This window comes from Chlamydotis macqueenii, chromosome 24 (genome assembly GCF_036417535.1).
Source record: "Chlamydotis macqueenii isolate bChlMac1 chromosome 24, bChlMac1.mat, whole genome shotgun sequence".
Taxonomy (NCBI): domain Eukaryota; kingdom Metazoa; phylum Chordata; class Aves; order Otidiformes; family Otididae; genus Chlamydotis; species Chlamydotis macqueenii.
Window position 1 is genome coordinate 420,044 of NC_141579.1, and position 14,415 is coordinate 434,458.

Here is a 14,415-nt window from a genome sequence, read left to right on the forward strand (position 1 = left end):
GTGATGTCGCGCCCACCCATGTGATGACACACCCGCCATCGCAGACCTGCCAGTGATGTCACACTCGGTGCGCGTGACGTCGCTGCTGGGCATCACCCGACCTGTGACCGCCACACTGCCGTGACCTCACCGCGCCAGTGGCATCGAAAGGCGTCGAGGACAGGCCGGGCCTCTGGGCAGGGTTTATTGGGGTGGGGGGCGGCTGGGGCTGCGGGGGGCGGCTGGGAGTGGGGGCAGGGCCTGGTTGCGGGGGGACCCCGGGGGGCACATGCGGGAGTGGCGGGGCGAAGCGGGGGCTCCTGGGGCTTGGCGGGGGCTCGGTGGCGAGGGGGGGTCCGGTGAGCACCTGGCAGCCCCTGCAAGCAAGGAGAAAGTGGGTCAGCCCGGGGCCCGCGCCCCCGCCCCGCACCCTGCACCCAGATCCTGCACCCCCGCACCACACCCTGCACCCAGATCCTGCACCCTGCACCCAGATCCTGCACCCCCGCACCACACCCTGCACCCTGCACCCAGATCCTGCACCCCCACCCCACACCCTGCACCCAGATCCTGCACCCTGCACCCAGATCCTGCACCCCCGTCCCACACCCTGCACCCAGATCCTGCACCCTGCGCCCTCCACTCTTAACCCAGATCCTGCACCCTGCACCCAGATCCTGCGCCCCTGCCCCGCACCCTGCACCCTGCACTCTGATCCTGTGCCCTGCGCCCTGCACACTTGACCCAGATCCTGCACCCCGCACCCTGCCCACGCCTGCTCCTGCAGCTCGCACCCCCTGTGCCCTACTTGCAGCCCACCCACAGCATGCCTGCACGCTGTGCCCTGCCCCCCGCGCTGCCTGCACCCTGTCCCCACCCGGCCCCGTCACAACAGTGGGGGGACAGGGCAAGGGGACACAGCCCCCCTGCATCTCCAGTTTGTCCCCGCTGACTCCTCGCTGCAGCCCCACTGTATCCTGGCTGAATCCTCACTGCTTTCCCACTGCATTCCCAGTTGATCTCCATTGCATCCCCTCTGAAATCCCACTGCATCCCCAGTTCCATCCCATTGCATCTCCACTATGTCCCCATTGCATCCCTGGTTCACCTCTGTTCCATCCCCACTGAAATCCCATTGCATCCCCAGTTCATCTCCACTGCATCCCCACTCCATCCTCAGTTCCTTCCCACTGCATCCCCAGTTCATCCCCACTGCATCCCAGGTAATCTCCACTGTATCGCCACTGCATCCCTAAGGAAATCCCACGGCATCCTCACTGCATTCCCAGTTCATCCCCACTGAAATCCCACGGCATCCCCAGTTCATCTCCGTCGCATCCCTACTGCGTTCCCATTGCATCCCTACTGCACGCTCACTGCATCCCAGTTCCCTCCCAGTTCCCTCCCCGCTATCCCCGCCACACATGCGTGGCCGCGCCGGCAATGCAACCTCCCCGCCGCCAGCCACAGCCCAACCCTTCCTCGCTCGCCGTGCCACGCCGTGCCGCGCCACGCCGCAACCACCGCTCCGGGGCCCCACTACCACGCGGCCTCAGCACCGTGGGCGCTTCTTTAAATTTACCTTTTCCTGCCAGGAGACTGTGACACAGGCTTTTAAAAATAGCATGTGCTGAGGCGAGGCGTTTCGGGGCGGTGTTGCTAAGGGAGAAATTCGACTCAAATCTAGGGCTTCGCCTTCCTATGCTAACTACTACGGCACGCTCCTGAAAATTAGGGCAAAATGCGCCTGCCTGCGCGCTTCCACCTCCTGGGAAGAAAAACCCTTTCTCCGTCCCAAAGCGACGTGGGGAAATGGAAAAAAAGAAAAAAAAAAATGACCCAATTTTGCGATTTGGGGCGTACCTAGTCGCCGTTGCGGAGGTCGCCGCCGCGGGTGCTGTTGGCGCACTCGGCGTCCTTGGTTTTCCGCTCCAGCTCGCCACCTTTGATCTTCTTGCGGGTCATGTGGCCGCGGAAGCTAGCCTGGATCTTGGCGGCCGCCGCGTTGGCGTCGGGGTCGTCCAGCGGGATGTCCAGGATGTCCTCGTCCAGCTTCGTGCAGGCTCCCTCCTGCTGATGGCAATGGGAGGGTTATGGCCGCCGGTGCCCCAAAAAGGGCAGCCCTCCCCCCAAATTTCATCCTTTACTGAGGTCCTAAATTAGCCCCCGGGCTAAGAATTGGGGTTCTTTGCTAAAAATTAGGGTTCTTTGCTGAAAATGACGGTCATTTCCTGAAAATGAGAGTCCTTCACAAAAAAAAAAAGAGGGTCTTTTTGTAAAAATGAGGGTCTTTTGCGGGTCTTTGGATAAAAATTAGGATCCTTTGCTAAAAATTAGGGTTCTTCGCTAAAAATTAGGGTTCTTTGCTAAAAATTAGAGTTCTTCACTAAAATTTAAGGTCCTTCGCTAAAAATTAGTGGCCTTTGCTAAAAATGAGCGTCTTTTCCTAAAAACGAAGGTCGTTTGCTAAAAATTAGGGTTCTTCATTAAAAAGCAGGGTCTTTCGCTAAAAATGAGGGTCTTTTCCTAAAAATGAGGGTCCTTCACAAAAAATCATGGTACTTCACTAAAAATTAGGGTCTTTTGCTAAAAATTAGAGTTCTTCACTAAAAATTAAGGTCCTTTCATACAAATGAGGGTCTTTTCCCAAAAATTAGCTGTCTTCGCCAAAACCTGGGGTCCTTTGCAGGTGCCTCGGGGGACTCCGGACCAAAAAGGATGAGTTTGGGAGGGGGGTGAGGATTTGGGGCACAGGGGTCACACGGCGCAAGTTGAGCTGGCCGTGCCTCAGTTTCCCCTTCCCTCATTGCCTGCCGCGTCCTCCTGCATCCCTGCTCAGGGTTTTGACGGAAAACCTCAGGAAATTTGGGAAGCGAACGAGGCTGGAGGGGACAGAAAAAGCATATTTTACCCCACGTCAAAGATAAATCACCACAGCCCACTCCTCCAAGCCGGAGGGGCTGGACCTGACGCCACAGTAACGGGCGGAAAAAAACACGGGAAAAAACAAATTACATGGGAGCGAGGTGGCGTTGGATGCTCCGGTGTCAGCAGCGTCACCCTGAGAATGCTTTACAGGAGTTTTTGGGGGGATTTGGGGGTTATTTGGAAGCTGTAGATTTTGGGGGGGAGGGGGGTAGCGGAGGAGGGGGATGCTCATCCCCTCAGAGCGTGCCGTGAAGTTGCTCGGGTTGTTTTTACCGGCGCGAAAGGCGAGGGCAGCGAAAGAGCGGCGACGGCTTAAGTGACGGGTCTGAGGTGGAAACGATACGTCCAGGGGGTGGAAATGTTATCGGCGGGGCTGGAAATCCTATATCTGAGGGAGAAATCCTATATCCAGGGCAGAAATCCTATATCCAGGGGGAGGAAATCCTATATCTGGGAGAGAAATCCTATATCCAGGACAGAAATCCTATATCCGGGGGATAAATCCCGCATCCAGGGGATGAAAACCCCTATATTCCGGGGAGAAATCCAGTATTTAGGGAAGAAATCCTATATGCAGAGGGGTGAAAACCTGTATCCAAGGAAGAAATCCTATATCCAGGGAGGGAAACCTGCATCCAGGGGAGAAATTACATTTTTGAGCAAGAAATTCTATATGTAGGGGGGAAAACATCCTATATTCAGGGAAGAAATCCCATATCCGGGGGGACAAATCCTATATCCAGGGTGGGCTTTGCATCTGGATGTGCGCAGGAGGGGAGACGGGGGCTTCTCTCCATGCTGCTGGCTGAGTAGGAGGGGAAAAAATGATAAGAAAAAAGGAGAAAAAAAGGGGGGAAAGGGAGAAAGAGGGGGGAGAAATGGGGGGAAAAGGGGAGAAAAGGGGAAAAAAACGCGGTGGTTTTCAGCCACATCAGCTCCTCGAGCCGGCCGGCGGCTGGGGGTGTAGCCCCCCGCTTGCCCCAGTTTATCGCTTTATCCACAGAAGCCCCCCGCTGCCGCCCGGAGCTGGTTTTTTTTTTTAACTACCAGGTGGGGGGCAGCCGCGGAGCTGGCTGAGCTCGGGGGTGCAGCACCCACGGCAGCATCACCCCCCCTTCCCCTTCCCCTGCCCCCACCACCCCTCCGCCACCCCCGGACCCCGCTGCAAGAGGCGCCCAGTAATAATAATAATTAATAACAATTAATAATAATAACAAATTAAAAGCAGCAAGCGAAACGCTGGGGGAAGGGGGGACCTACGTTGCAGCAGTCCATGGCGGAGGGCGGGTGGGCGGCGGGCGAGGGGCTCTGGCGAGGGTCTGGCTTCCCCGGCGACTTTCTCCGGGCGCGGGTGGCAAGTTGAGCGGAGCCGCTTGCTACGTAACACGCTCTCCCGCGGGCGAGCCTATCAGCCCTGCACCCCGCCAGCCTTTTGAGGAGGGGGTGTTTCTTACACCGATTTTTTTTTTTTCCCCTTTCTCTCTCTCTCTCTCTTTTTTTTTTTTTTTTTTAATTTTTTCCACCTCCTCCGATTTTCTTTCGCATCCCTCCGAAAGGCTTTAAAGGAGCCGGCAGCTGGCAGCGGACTTGCCGTGGAATTCTCAAAACCAACGTGTGCAGGAGGCAAGCGAACGTTTCGGGTCTTGCCCTCGGCATGGGGGGCTGACAGGGCTGCCACGAAATGGGCAAAAAAAAATTTAGGTTTTTTTTGGGCAGGAGGGAGGCGAAACGAGGCGCCCTCTTCTTTTTTCTTGAGGGAGGGGGTTGCCCCCCAGGTTTGTTGTATGGGGAGCAAAAATCTTCACGACTTACCTGGGACTCGGTCCCAAAGGATGACGATGAGGATGGGAGGAAGGGTGGGTATGGCGGGACCCCACGAAGCCCGGGGGCGACGTGCCCAAACGTGGGCTCCGCTTTTGGGGTTCGGGGGTCCCTTCCCCACTGGCAGGAGCACCTGAGCCCCTAAATTTGAGTTTGTCATGCAGATCCACAAACCCACCCAGTTTTCCAGCCCTGCGGACCCCGCTTTTGCCCTCGGAGGTGGCGGGGCCAGAGGGGCGAGACAGAGGGGGACTCCAGAAAAGACAGGGGACACCCCCAGGGTGACGCGGGGGGCTGCAGCCCCCCACATCGCCCGCCTCGCTCGCCTCTAATCCAGCTTTGGGAGTTGCTAAGCAACTGCAGAAGTCGCCCGTGGGTTCTGCACGCCGACGGTCGGCCCCCGAAATACAGCATGGCCCCCCCCCGAGTCGGACATCAGCCCCCCCCCAACAGCCGGCGTGGCTGGGGCTTGCCGGCCTTCCGCAGCCGGGCTCACTGACAGGGCTGCGTCCCACGCGGGGCTCTGGGGGCACCGACCTTCCTCCTTGCCGTCACTGCCATCATCATCATCACCATCACCCATTGATGGGCATCCCCGGCCCATCGACGTCACCGTCCCCATTCCTGGCACCGCCACCGTCCCCACTGCTGCCACCAGCCCTGTCACTGTCCCCTTCCCCAGCCCCATCCCCAGCCTCAACCCTGTCACCTTTGGTGCCATCGCTGTCCCTGTCCCCATCACCACCCTCGCCCCATCCCCGTCCCAGTCCCTGTCACCGGCCCTGGCCCTGCCACCATCACTGTTCCCAGCCCTGTCCCCATCTCTGTCCCCGAGGCTGCCTGCTCCCTACCCAGCCCCATCCCATTCTACCCCATTCCATCCCATCCCATCCCAGCCCATCCCATCTCCATCCCATCCCATCCCGTCCCATCCCATCCCATCCCATCTCCATCCCATCCCACCCCATCCCGTCCCATCCCATCTCCATCCCACCCCATCCCATCCCACCCCATCCCATCCCGTCCCATCCCATCTCCATCCCACCCCATCCCCACCCCATCCCACCCCATCCCATCCCGTCCCATCCCATCTCCATCCCACCCCATCCCATCCCGTCCCATCCCATCCCATCCCACCCCATCCCACCCCATCCTACCCCATCCCATCCCAATCCCATCCCCATCCCATCCCACCCCATCCCACCCTGTCCCACCCCATCCCGTCCTGTCCCATCCCGTCCCATCCCATCCCAGGGATGCAGCCCACCCACACTTCACCGGCTGACGGGGGTCACCCCTGCCCCACTCCAGCAGCATCCAGGCACCCAAACCCCACATCTGGCCGGACGGGTGCTCCCCGAGCGTCCCTTCATGCCCCCACCACCCATCCGCACCGGCTTTTCCTGTCAGAGCCGCTTTTCCGCTGCCACCTCTTCCCACCAAAACACATAAACCCCTCAAAACCACCCAAAACTGAGGGCTGGGGCCCAATTTAAACACCAGAGCGGCCGGCGCCTTGTTTTTCCCAGCTCCCACAGCCCCTCATCCCCAAAATCCGCTCGGGCCGCGGCGCCCCAGTCCTGGCAGAGCTGCCGAGCGCCGGCGTCTCCCGCAGGCTCCGGCTGCGGAGGAGGGACGTGAAATGCCAGAACATTTCTAATCATTAACGGCGCTTTTTGAGCCCGTTCCAGGCTCTGCTTTTTTTTTTTCTGGGTGTTTTTTTTGGTTTTTTTTTTTTCCCCTCCCCGAGCCCTTCATCGGAGAAAACAGCCCACCCCGGGGCGCAAAACGGAGCGGGGGCGGGAAAGGAATATTGGGGTGATGCTTTTCCGGGTGCTCCAGCACCTCCCAGATCTACATCCCGATAAAATAAACCATATTTTGGAAGAGTGTTTGGGACACCATGGCCGGAGCGACCCCACCGTCGTGGTTTGAGATGGTGGCACCGAGGTGTCAAAAAATCCTTTAAAAAAAAACAAAACCAGAGGGATTTGATGCTGGAAAGGTGCCCCGGGCAGGCAGCGACGCCGGGTGCGGAAGCGAGGAGCCGGCAGCCGGCGAGGCGGTGCCGGGAGGAAGGGGGTCACGGCGTCGCCGGCTGGCATCGGCCCCGGCCTGCAGTCCCCGCCAGCTTTTATTAAATTATTTTTTTATTTTATTATTTCCCCCCTCCATTCCTCCTTCCTGTTTTTTCTTTTCCAGGCCGGGCCCCGTGCCGTGGGCGAACGCTGCATATGGCCAGCGCTCCCCAGAGAAAAACACGAATGGGGGGTCCAACCCCCCCCAAAAAAGAGCAGCAGCCGACGCAAACCCCACCACTTTTTTTTTTTTTCAGCACCGTTTAGGATTTTGAAACCATTCCGGGTGTCAAAACCTAAAATTCACTGGTTGGAATGAGATGGAGGGGGGGATCCCGCCCTGGGCTCCCCAAAATGCCGGTATCTCGGCTCATGGGGGCATTTAGGAGAGCAGCAATGTCACATCCCTCCTTCACGCGGGGACGCTATCAAGTTTCCGAGGACCTCCAGGGATGCAGGGGCCTAAATATAGAGCCTTGAAATCAAAAACGCGGGGTTTTGGGTTTTTTCTTTTTTAGGGGAGAAATCTCAGGTGAGAGGCGCTAATAACGGCGGGGACCTCATTAATGAAAATTCTCATTAAAAAAGCGCCGTGGGGGTGGGATGGGAGATCATCACCCGCAGCAAGGGAATTCAGGTTTGGGTTTTTTGGGTTTTTTTTAAGTTGTGGCTCCTCGTTTTGGGGTCAGATGTTGCCAAATGGGGGGTTTGGGGTCGTGTCCCCAGGGAGGCGTCCCTTTGGAGAAAGGGTTACACGGCCGCCACCCCCTCCACCGCCTCGCGGTGAGGATTTCTAGGGGGAGAAATCATGGCGTGGCGGGTGCTGTCAGCCACCCCCGCTGCTGGTTTTGGGCTCAAATAGCCCTGTTTTGGGTGCGAGCGCCACGTCCCTTACCGTGCCTGTGGATGTACCGCCGCCCGCCCGCTCCTCCTCGTCCTTGTCCTCCTTCTCCTCGCCCTCCTCCAGCTCCTGGAGGAAAAGCAGGAAAATCTAAAAATGTAGGTGATGTGGGAGAAGGGCAGGGGGGTCAGGGTGGGCAGGGATGCCAGCCCGTTGTCCTGGGCACCCTGAAATCTCCGGGGGGTGCGGGGTTGGGTGGGGAGCATGACCCACCTGGCAAGGGGGCTGGGTGAGACGCTGCTCGTCAAGTTGGGCTTCCCACACCGCTCGGCTGCCTGGGGAAAGGAAGGAGACCTGACACCATGGGTGATGGGCACATGGGGCAGGCCTGACGCCATGGGTGATGGGCACAGGACAAGCCTCAAGCCACGGGTGATGGGCACAGGGCAGGCACAACGCCATGGGTGACAGGAACATGGGGCAGGCCTGACACCATGGGCGATGGGCACAGGACAGGCCTGACGCCACAGGCGATGAGCACGAGGACAGGCCCAATGCCGCACAGGCTGGACAGACGAAGCAGCGCGGGGCAGGGGTGCGGGGTGGGGATGGGGGTGCTGCTGGGCCGACCACTCACTCTCTCTCTGCTCCAGCAGCGTTTGGAAGTGGTGAGCAGCGAAGGCCACCAGGTCGGTGGGCTGGGCGCGCAGCACCTCCAGTGCCAGCCCCTCCAGCAGTTTTCGGAAGCCGGAAGGAAGCTGCAGGGTGGTGCTGGAGTAGGGAGTGGACATGGTCGTCGCTCCCGGGCCTCCGCCCCTGAAGCGGCACAACCGGTATCAGCCACCCCGGCCCAACCCCCCCCGGGCAGCGCCGGGACTCGAACCCGGGGCCAAGTGGTAAAGAGGAGGCAGCGCCGCCGCTAGGGGGCGCGACCCTCCCCGCTCGCCGCGCCTGCGCAGGGCTGCCTCTAAGTGCGCGTGCGCGGCGACTGCCCGGGCAGGGCGGGGTGAGCGGCCGGACCCCCGGTTCTACCGGTTCCCCCCGGTTTCTTCCGGTGCTACCGGTTGCCCCCACCCCATCCCTTCGGCCCCACGCTCCCCCACCATCTGCGCCCGTATCCTCGCCCCTCCTTTCCCCTCCCACCCGGCCAGGCCGCGCCGGCGCCTCTGCCTCGGTGGGGCCGACGCTGTCGCTTGGCAACGGCGGCGCGTGCCCGGGGACACGCCCCTCCCCGAGCTGACCACGCCCAGGCGGGGGCGGGGCCCGGCGGGGCAGGGTGCCCGCACCCCGCGGTTGGTGTGTCCCACCCGGGATGGCGGCGTGGGCGCTGCTGGCGGTGGCACCGGTGGCGGCAGGTAAAGGCCTGAGGGGGGGCTGGCTGCACACCCCCCGGCACCCGCTTCAGGGCCCTTGGCACCCCCAGAGCCCCATTTTGGGGCCTTTTGCACCCCCCAGCCCCGCTTCGACGCCCTGGGCCCCCCGCAGCCCCATTTCAACAACCTGGGGCCCCCACAGCCCCTTTTCGACACCCTGGGCCCCCCACAGCTCCGCTTCGACGCCCTGGGCCCCCCGCTGCCCCGCTTCGACGCCCTGGGCCCCCCGCAGCCCCGCTTTGACACCCTGGGCCCCCCACTGCCCCGCTTTGACACCCTGGGCCCCCCGCAGCTCCGCTTCGACGCCCCGGGCATGCCGCTGCCGCCGTGGGACGATGCTTTACATAAGGCGGGAGCCGCACGCGGCTCCTCGGCGGCGTCTCGTGGGCTCTCCTCCCTCCCCTCCTCCCCGCCGCTTTTTATAGCTTCCAGTCTCTTTCCCGGCGTCTCGGGGTGGGTTTTTTTGGTGGTTTTTTTTTTTTTTCCCCCTCCTCCGACTCTTTTCTTTATGTAACTCGTCCTTCCTGGAGCCTCGTCACATGAGATGGCGGGCCCGGCGACGCGGCTGATCTCAGAGAGGCCTAGGACCTCGTTTGTTCCCTTTGTTAAACCCAGCCCGGGGCGCGCCGCGGAGGAGAGCCCCACTTCCATGGCTACAGCAAGGTCCACCACCCAGATCGCCTCTCCACACCCTCCAAACCTTGCCCCGACCCCCTTTCAAGTGTGATTTTATTTTCATACTCCCAAAAACGAAGCTTTTGGGGGCGCCAGGGCCAACACCTCTGCTTCCCTTCCCGCTGAAGGCGCTTTTGCCGGTGCCGTGTGCCCAGCATATCACATCCAACTGCTTGCCAAATTTTTTTTTGCAAGGGAAAAATATGTCAGAGCGTAGTTATTAGCAAAGCTGTGCTGGTGGAGACGCTCCCATAGTGTTATTTTTGCCGAAATCTGTAGCCAAACTCTGTGTAATGCAAGCTGCCGTGCTGTGGGAGGTGACCGGCCTCTCCTGGGGACTTCAACTCCTGCCGCTCCCTCGGCTTCTTGGTGATTTTCACCACCTTAAGGTTGACCAGCGGTAAATTAAAGCGAGATCTCAAATAATCTGCACTTAAAAGGGAGTTGGGGGCCACACTGGGAGTTTTCTCGTTGCTTTTCACCTTTCAGAGATGATATTTGCGCTGTCTTGTTGATCACAGGGGCGCTCCTCGGCTTCGCGTCCTACTACGGCGACCACATGGTGCTGCAGAAGGAGCCAGCGGGGGCCATGGTGTGGGGCTATGGAGAGCCGGGGGCCATGGTGACCGTGGCTCTTGCCAAGGACAGCGGCACCATCATCATGAAGAAGACGGCGCAAGTTAAAGGTTGGTCTTGGCCCCTCGCCGGGCAACCGGGGCCAGTGGCGTTGGTGGCCGAGGAGCACGTCCAAGCCCAAATTGGACCCGCCGATGCCTCGTCACCCCGGCTTTGTCCCACAGCTGCTCTGGGGCTGCAGAGGTGGCAGGTGATGGTGACATCTCCAGCTCGTGCATCCCCATGGGCTGCGCTTTCCCTATCTCCAGGAGATCTGGGAGGTTTCAGCCATCCCCTTCCCTGCCAGGGCCCGGCCTTTGCTCACTTCGGTTTCCTGCTGGCGGGATCCCATAGGCACCGAGCGGGAGCCGAGCTGCTGCTGAAGCGGGTGGCACCACGTAGGCTTGAGCCGAAGGATGAGGCAGAGGGAGGGGAGGATTTTTCTCCTCTCCCTGTCAAAACCATCTCCGGGGAAATCTCTGGAGCACTCCCGGGGCAGGTTTTTTTGATGCATCCCCCCTCAGAGGATCTGGAAGCCTTGAAGGATGTCGCTGCTGCAGGCTGAGCCTTTCTGGAGGCCGGGAGGTCTCGGCGGCATCTCAAATCTCAGCCGGTGGCCTCGTTCCCTGCCTAGTGAGTCACGGGAGGGGGCTGCTCATCACCGTTGAGGGGGTGAAACTGCTGCCTACAGGGGCTGCTCTGCAAGCTGGAGAGCCCAGAGTTGTCTCGCCCTCGAGCGTCCATCCACTGCTACTGGGAAACCTCCTGCAGGATCCGACCCCGGCCCGGACAGAAAATCCACGCTAAGCTCCAGCAGAATATCTTTAACGCCTTGATTCGGCGCCTCTAAAATTAGCTGGAGACATCTCGGTGTCACGCACACCCCAAGCTGCTCCTGTAATCCCGGTTCCTCCCAGCAGCTTCTGCTCTGACACACATTTGCCTTTGAGATTTTCTTTTTAACCCCTGAGCTCCTGCAGGAGGAAAGACCTCTGATGGCAGAGAGCTTCCAAAATTCCTTTCCTAGCCTGGCTCTGCGGCGGGGAAGCTTTCCCTCGTTGCCTGTCCATCCCCACCGGTTGTTAGCTGCTCATCCAACCTCTTTGCGAAGGTCTCGTGGCCTTCGTAGGGGTTGTGAAAAGAAAAGTGCCGTCTTCTTCCTCCAGGACTTTCTGGGATGTGGACGACTGTCCTGGATCCTATGGATCACGGCGGTCCCTACGCACTGACGGCCGGGCAGGGCTCGGAGAACGTGACTCTGCGGGACGTCTACTTTGGGGACGTGTGGCTTTGCAGCGGGCAGAGCAACATGGCAATGACGGTCTTGCAGGTAAGCACCCACAGCATGGCCCGATCCTGTCGGATCAGGTGGGGGAGCGCCTCACGCGTTTCCGGACCCTTCCTTAGATCACCAACGCCAGCCAGGAGCTTGCCGCCGCTGCTCGCTACCCCTACGTTCGCCTCTTCACCGCGGCGCCCGCCCGCTCCGACATGGAGCTGGAGGATCTGGAGCGAGTTGACTTGCCGTGGTCCATCCCGACAGCTGGTGAGTGCAGTGGGCCACCAAAAAAAAAAAAATCCTGGAAATGGCTTTTTTCCGCCCCCCCTCCTCTTTTTTTTTCCTTTGCAGCCACTTTTTTCTTGAACAGAAAAACTGGGCCACGGGAATTTCACCTATTTCTCGGCACTCTGCTGGCTGTTGGGGCGCTACCTCTACGAGGCGCTGCGGTACCCCGTTGGGCTGGTGGAGGCAGCCTGGGGGGGCACCCCCATCGAGGCCTGGTCCTCCCGAAGGGCTCTGCGGGCATGCGGGCTCCCGGAGGACGCGGGGAGGTGAGAGAAGACACAGCAGAAAGACCTCCTGCCCCGCGCCACACTGCTTTTTCGGGGGAAAAGGGACATGGCAGGGCTCCCCTTTTGTGCAGCACTGGCTTTAACCGTATGAACCTGGTGCCTGAAGCCCCCAGTTTCGGGGCTGGCCTTGTGTTTTGCACCCCCCCTTAAGCCCAGCTTTGTTTTCCAGCATCTCCCAGCACTGGCAGCTCTCTGGCCCGCAAACGCCCTCCGTGCTCTGGAATGCCATGATCCACCCGCTCCTCAACATGACGCTGCGGGGCGTCGTGTGGTACCAGGGTAAGCCCCCGCCCATTTCTTATTTTTTTCCCCCACTCCCCAACATGGAGCAGCACGCCCCCCACCATCCCACTGGGCTCTCACTGGCCCCACACTTCTGGTGACAGGCGAGGCCAACGCCTTCCTGCACACGGATCAGTACAACTGCACCTTCCCCGCCCTCATCGCCGACTGGCGCTGGGCTTTCCACGTCGGATCGGCCGGGCAGACGGAACCGCTCCTCCCGTTCGGCTTCGTGCAGGTGAGGAGGGGGAGCCGAGGGCAGGACCCCCACCCTCCCACGGGGATGGCGTGGTGGTGCTCAGGGAGGGGTTTTACCCATCCTTTCGCACCCCCAAGGCTGCTTCCGAGGTGGTGGGAGGGAGAGGATGCAGTAAATACACGGATGGGTCCTGTCACAATGCCGAATTCTGGGCAGGGACCACAGCAGGCGGTTTGGGGAGCGACAGCTGAGCCGTGTCCCTCCCTGACTCTCACCTTGCAGTTGTCCACCTATCGCCGGCAGAGCCCAGACGACAGCTTCGCCCGTCTCCGCTGGCACCAGACAGCCGACCTGGGGATCGTCCCCAACGCCAGGATGCCCGGCACTTTCATGGCCGTGGCGATGGATCTGGGAGATGAGCGCTCTCCCTACGGCAGGCGAGTCCTGGGCAGCAAGCACAGAGGGCTGAAGCTGTGGGATACCAACACCGCTTCCCTCCTCTTCCTCCAGCATCCACCCCCGGGACAAGCAGAACGTGGCCCATCGGCTACACCTGGGTGCCAGGGCTGTGGCGTACGCGGAGAAAAACCTGGTTTTCCAGGGACCGTATCCCACCCGCGCCATCCTGGAGGTGACCAGGGGCCTGCTGAATGTCACCTACAGCCAGGAGCTCATCTGCCGCCGCAGGGATGCATGGGCGTTTGAGGTGAGAGGGAAGAAGCTTCTCCCCGCTCCCCAGGGCTGGAAAAGAGGGAGGTCCGCCCTGACGGAGGTTTCTCCCTCGCCCAAGGTCCGCTGCTCCGGCCAGCCGTCCCCGGGCGGGTGGCTGCCAGCACCCATGGCGGCGGTGGAGTCACGCACGGTGACGCTGGCCCTGGCCGGCTGCCGGCTGCCAGTGCTGGCTCTGCGCTACGCCTGGGCCGAGTGGCCCTGCGACTACGAGTCCTGTGCTCTCTACAACAGCCAGGGGCTGCCCGCGCCCCCGTTCCTCCTGGATGCCCTTCCCGCAGGGGAAACCTCGGGGCGCTCCACAACAGCTGGAGGGAGGGAGCTGCTTTTCCTCCCCGGCTCCTGGTTTTCCTGAGGGATTTAGGTTGAGGGGACAGCAGAGGGAACCCAGACCTCTCGCAAAGCGGTTCAGGGCTGCCGACACCGTGCCTTTCCAATCCGGGGAGGCAGCTGGCTTGATTAGCGTCTTACTAATTAAACGCTTCCCAGTGCCTCTTTCAATCCAGGCTGCAGAAAAGGGGGTTAAAAAAAAAAAGGCAATTTAAAAATAAATTTATGAAAAATGACGTTAAGACAAGGATGCCCTGACGGGAGCTGAACCCCTCGCTGCTGGCGGAGCTGCTCCTGTCCCAGCTCCCAGGAAATCCCGACCTCTGCGGGGCACGGGCCGCTGACCCCACACAGGGCACGCACGGGAGCTGGGGGGGGAAACCAACCCACAGCCAAACGCTGAGCGGGGCAGGGACAGGAGCTGCGCAGGGTGCGTGGCTTTGCAGCAGTAGCGAGTGCCTTCCACTCTTCCGTGTTAAAAAATCGTTAATAAAACGCCTCAATTTACTCTCAGATCCTTTTTTCCTTCAGAGGAGTGTCCCTTAGTGCTCCATTCCCTTCTCCTGCCGTAACAGCAGGGAAATTTGTGCGGATGAGGTGCAACGTAGCACTGGAATAAGGCATCTGAGAGAGTTTCTGCACAAAAAACCTCCGACATTTTAACCTTTTTTTTTTTTTTTGCTGGAGGGACAGATCAACCCCTGCCAAAAA

General features: G+C 60.2%; 2 protein-coding genes across 4 annotated transcripts; one reads left to right on the forward strand and one right to left on the reverse strand.

Moving 5' to 3' along the window:
• Positions 1-83: 83 nt before the first annotated feature.
• Positions 84-8,453, reverse strand: LOC104480734 (neurogranin). Of its 3 annotated transcripts, XM_086766202.1 has the most exons (5): positions 8,285-8,453; positions 7,921-7,982; positions 7,702-7,776; positions 1,843-2,052; positions 84-356 (listed from the first exon to the last, which is right to left on the reverse strand). In XM_086766202.1, exons 1-4 carry the CDS (start codon positions 8,436-8,438, stop codon positions 1,843-1,845), a joined length of 501 nt encoding a protein of 166 aa, XP_086622328.1. In that variant the 5' UTR covers positions 8,439-8,453; the 3' UTR covers positions 84-356. The 3 variants fall into 3 exon arrangements, with proteins under 3 accessions (XP_086622328.1, XP_086622329.1, XP_086622330.1); XM_086766203.1 differs by lacking the exons at positions 7,702-7,776; positions 7,921-7,982; positions 8,285-8,453 and adding an exon at positions 4,168-4,356; XM_086766204.1 differs by lacking the exons at positions 7,702-7,776; positions 7,921-7,982; positions 8,285-8,453 and adding an exon at positions 4,168-4,345 and having other exon boundaries at positions 1,843-2,049.
• A 428-nt stretch (positions 8,454-8,881) lies between these two features.
• On the forward strand, positions 8,882-14,217 carry SIAE (sialic acid acetylesterase). The gene is made up of 10 exons (XM_086766205.1): positions 8,882-9,002; positions 10,217-10,381; positions 11,477-11,640; positions 11,718-11,856; positions 11,960-12,143; positions 12,334-12,443; positions 12,551-12,684; positions 12,928-13,082; positions 13,156-13,351; positions 13,436-14,217. The coding sequence occupies exons 1-10, from the start codon at positions 8,960-8,962 to the stop codon at positions 13,727-13,729; spliced, it is 1,584 nt and encodes a 527-aa protein (XP_086622331.1). The 5' UTR covers positions 8,882-8,959; the 3' UTR covers positions 13,730-14,217.
• The last annotated feature ends 198 nt before the right edge of the window (positions 14,218-14,415 follow it).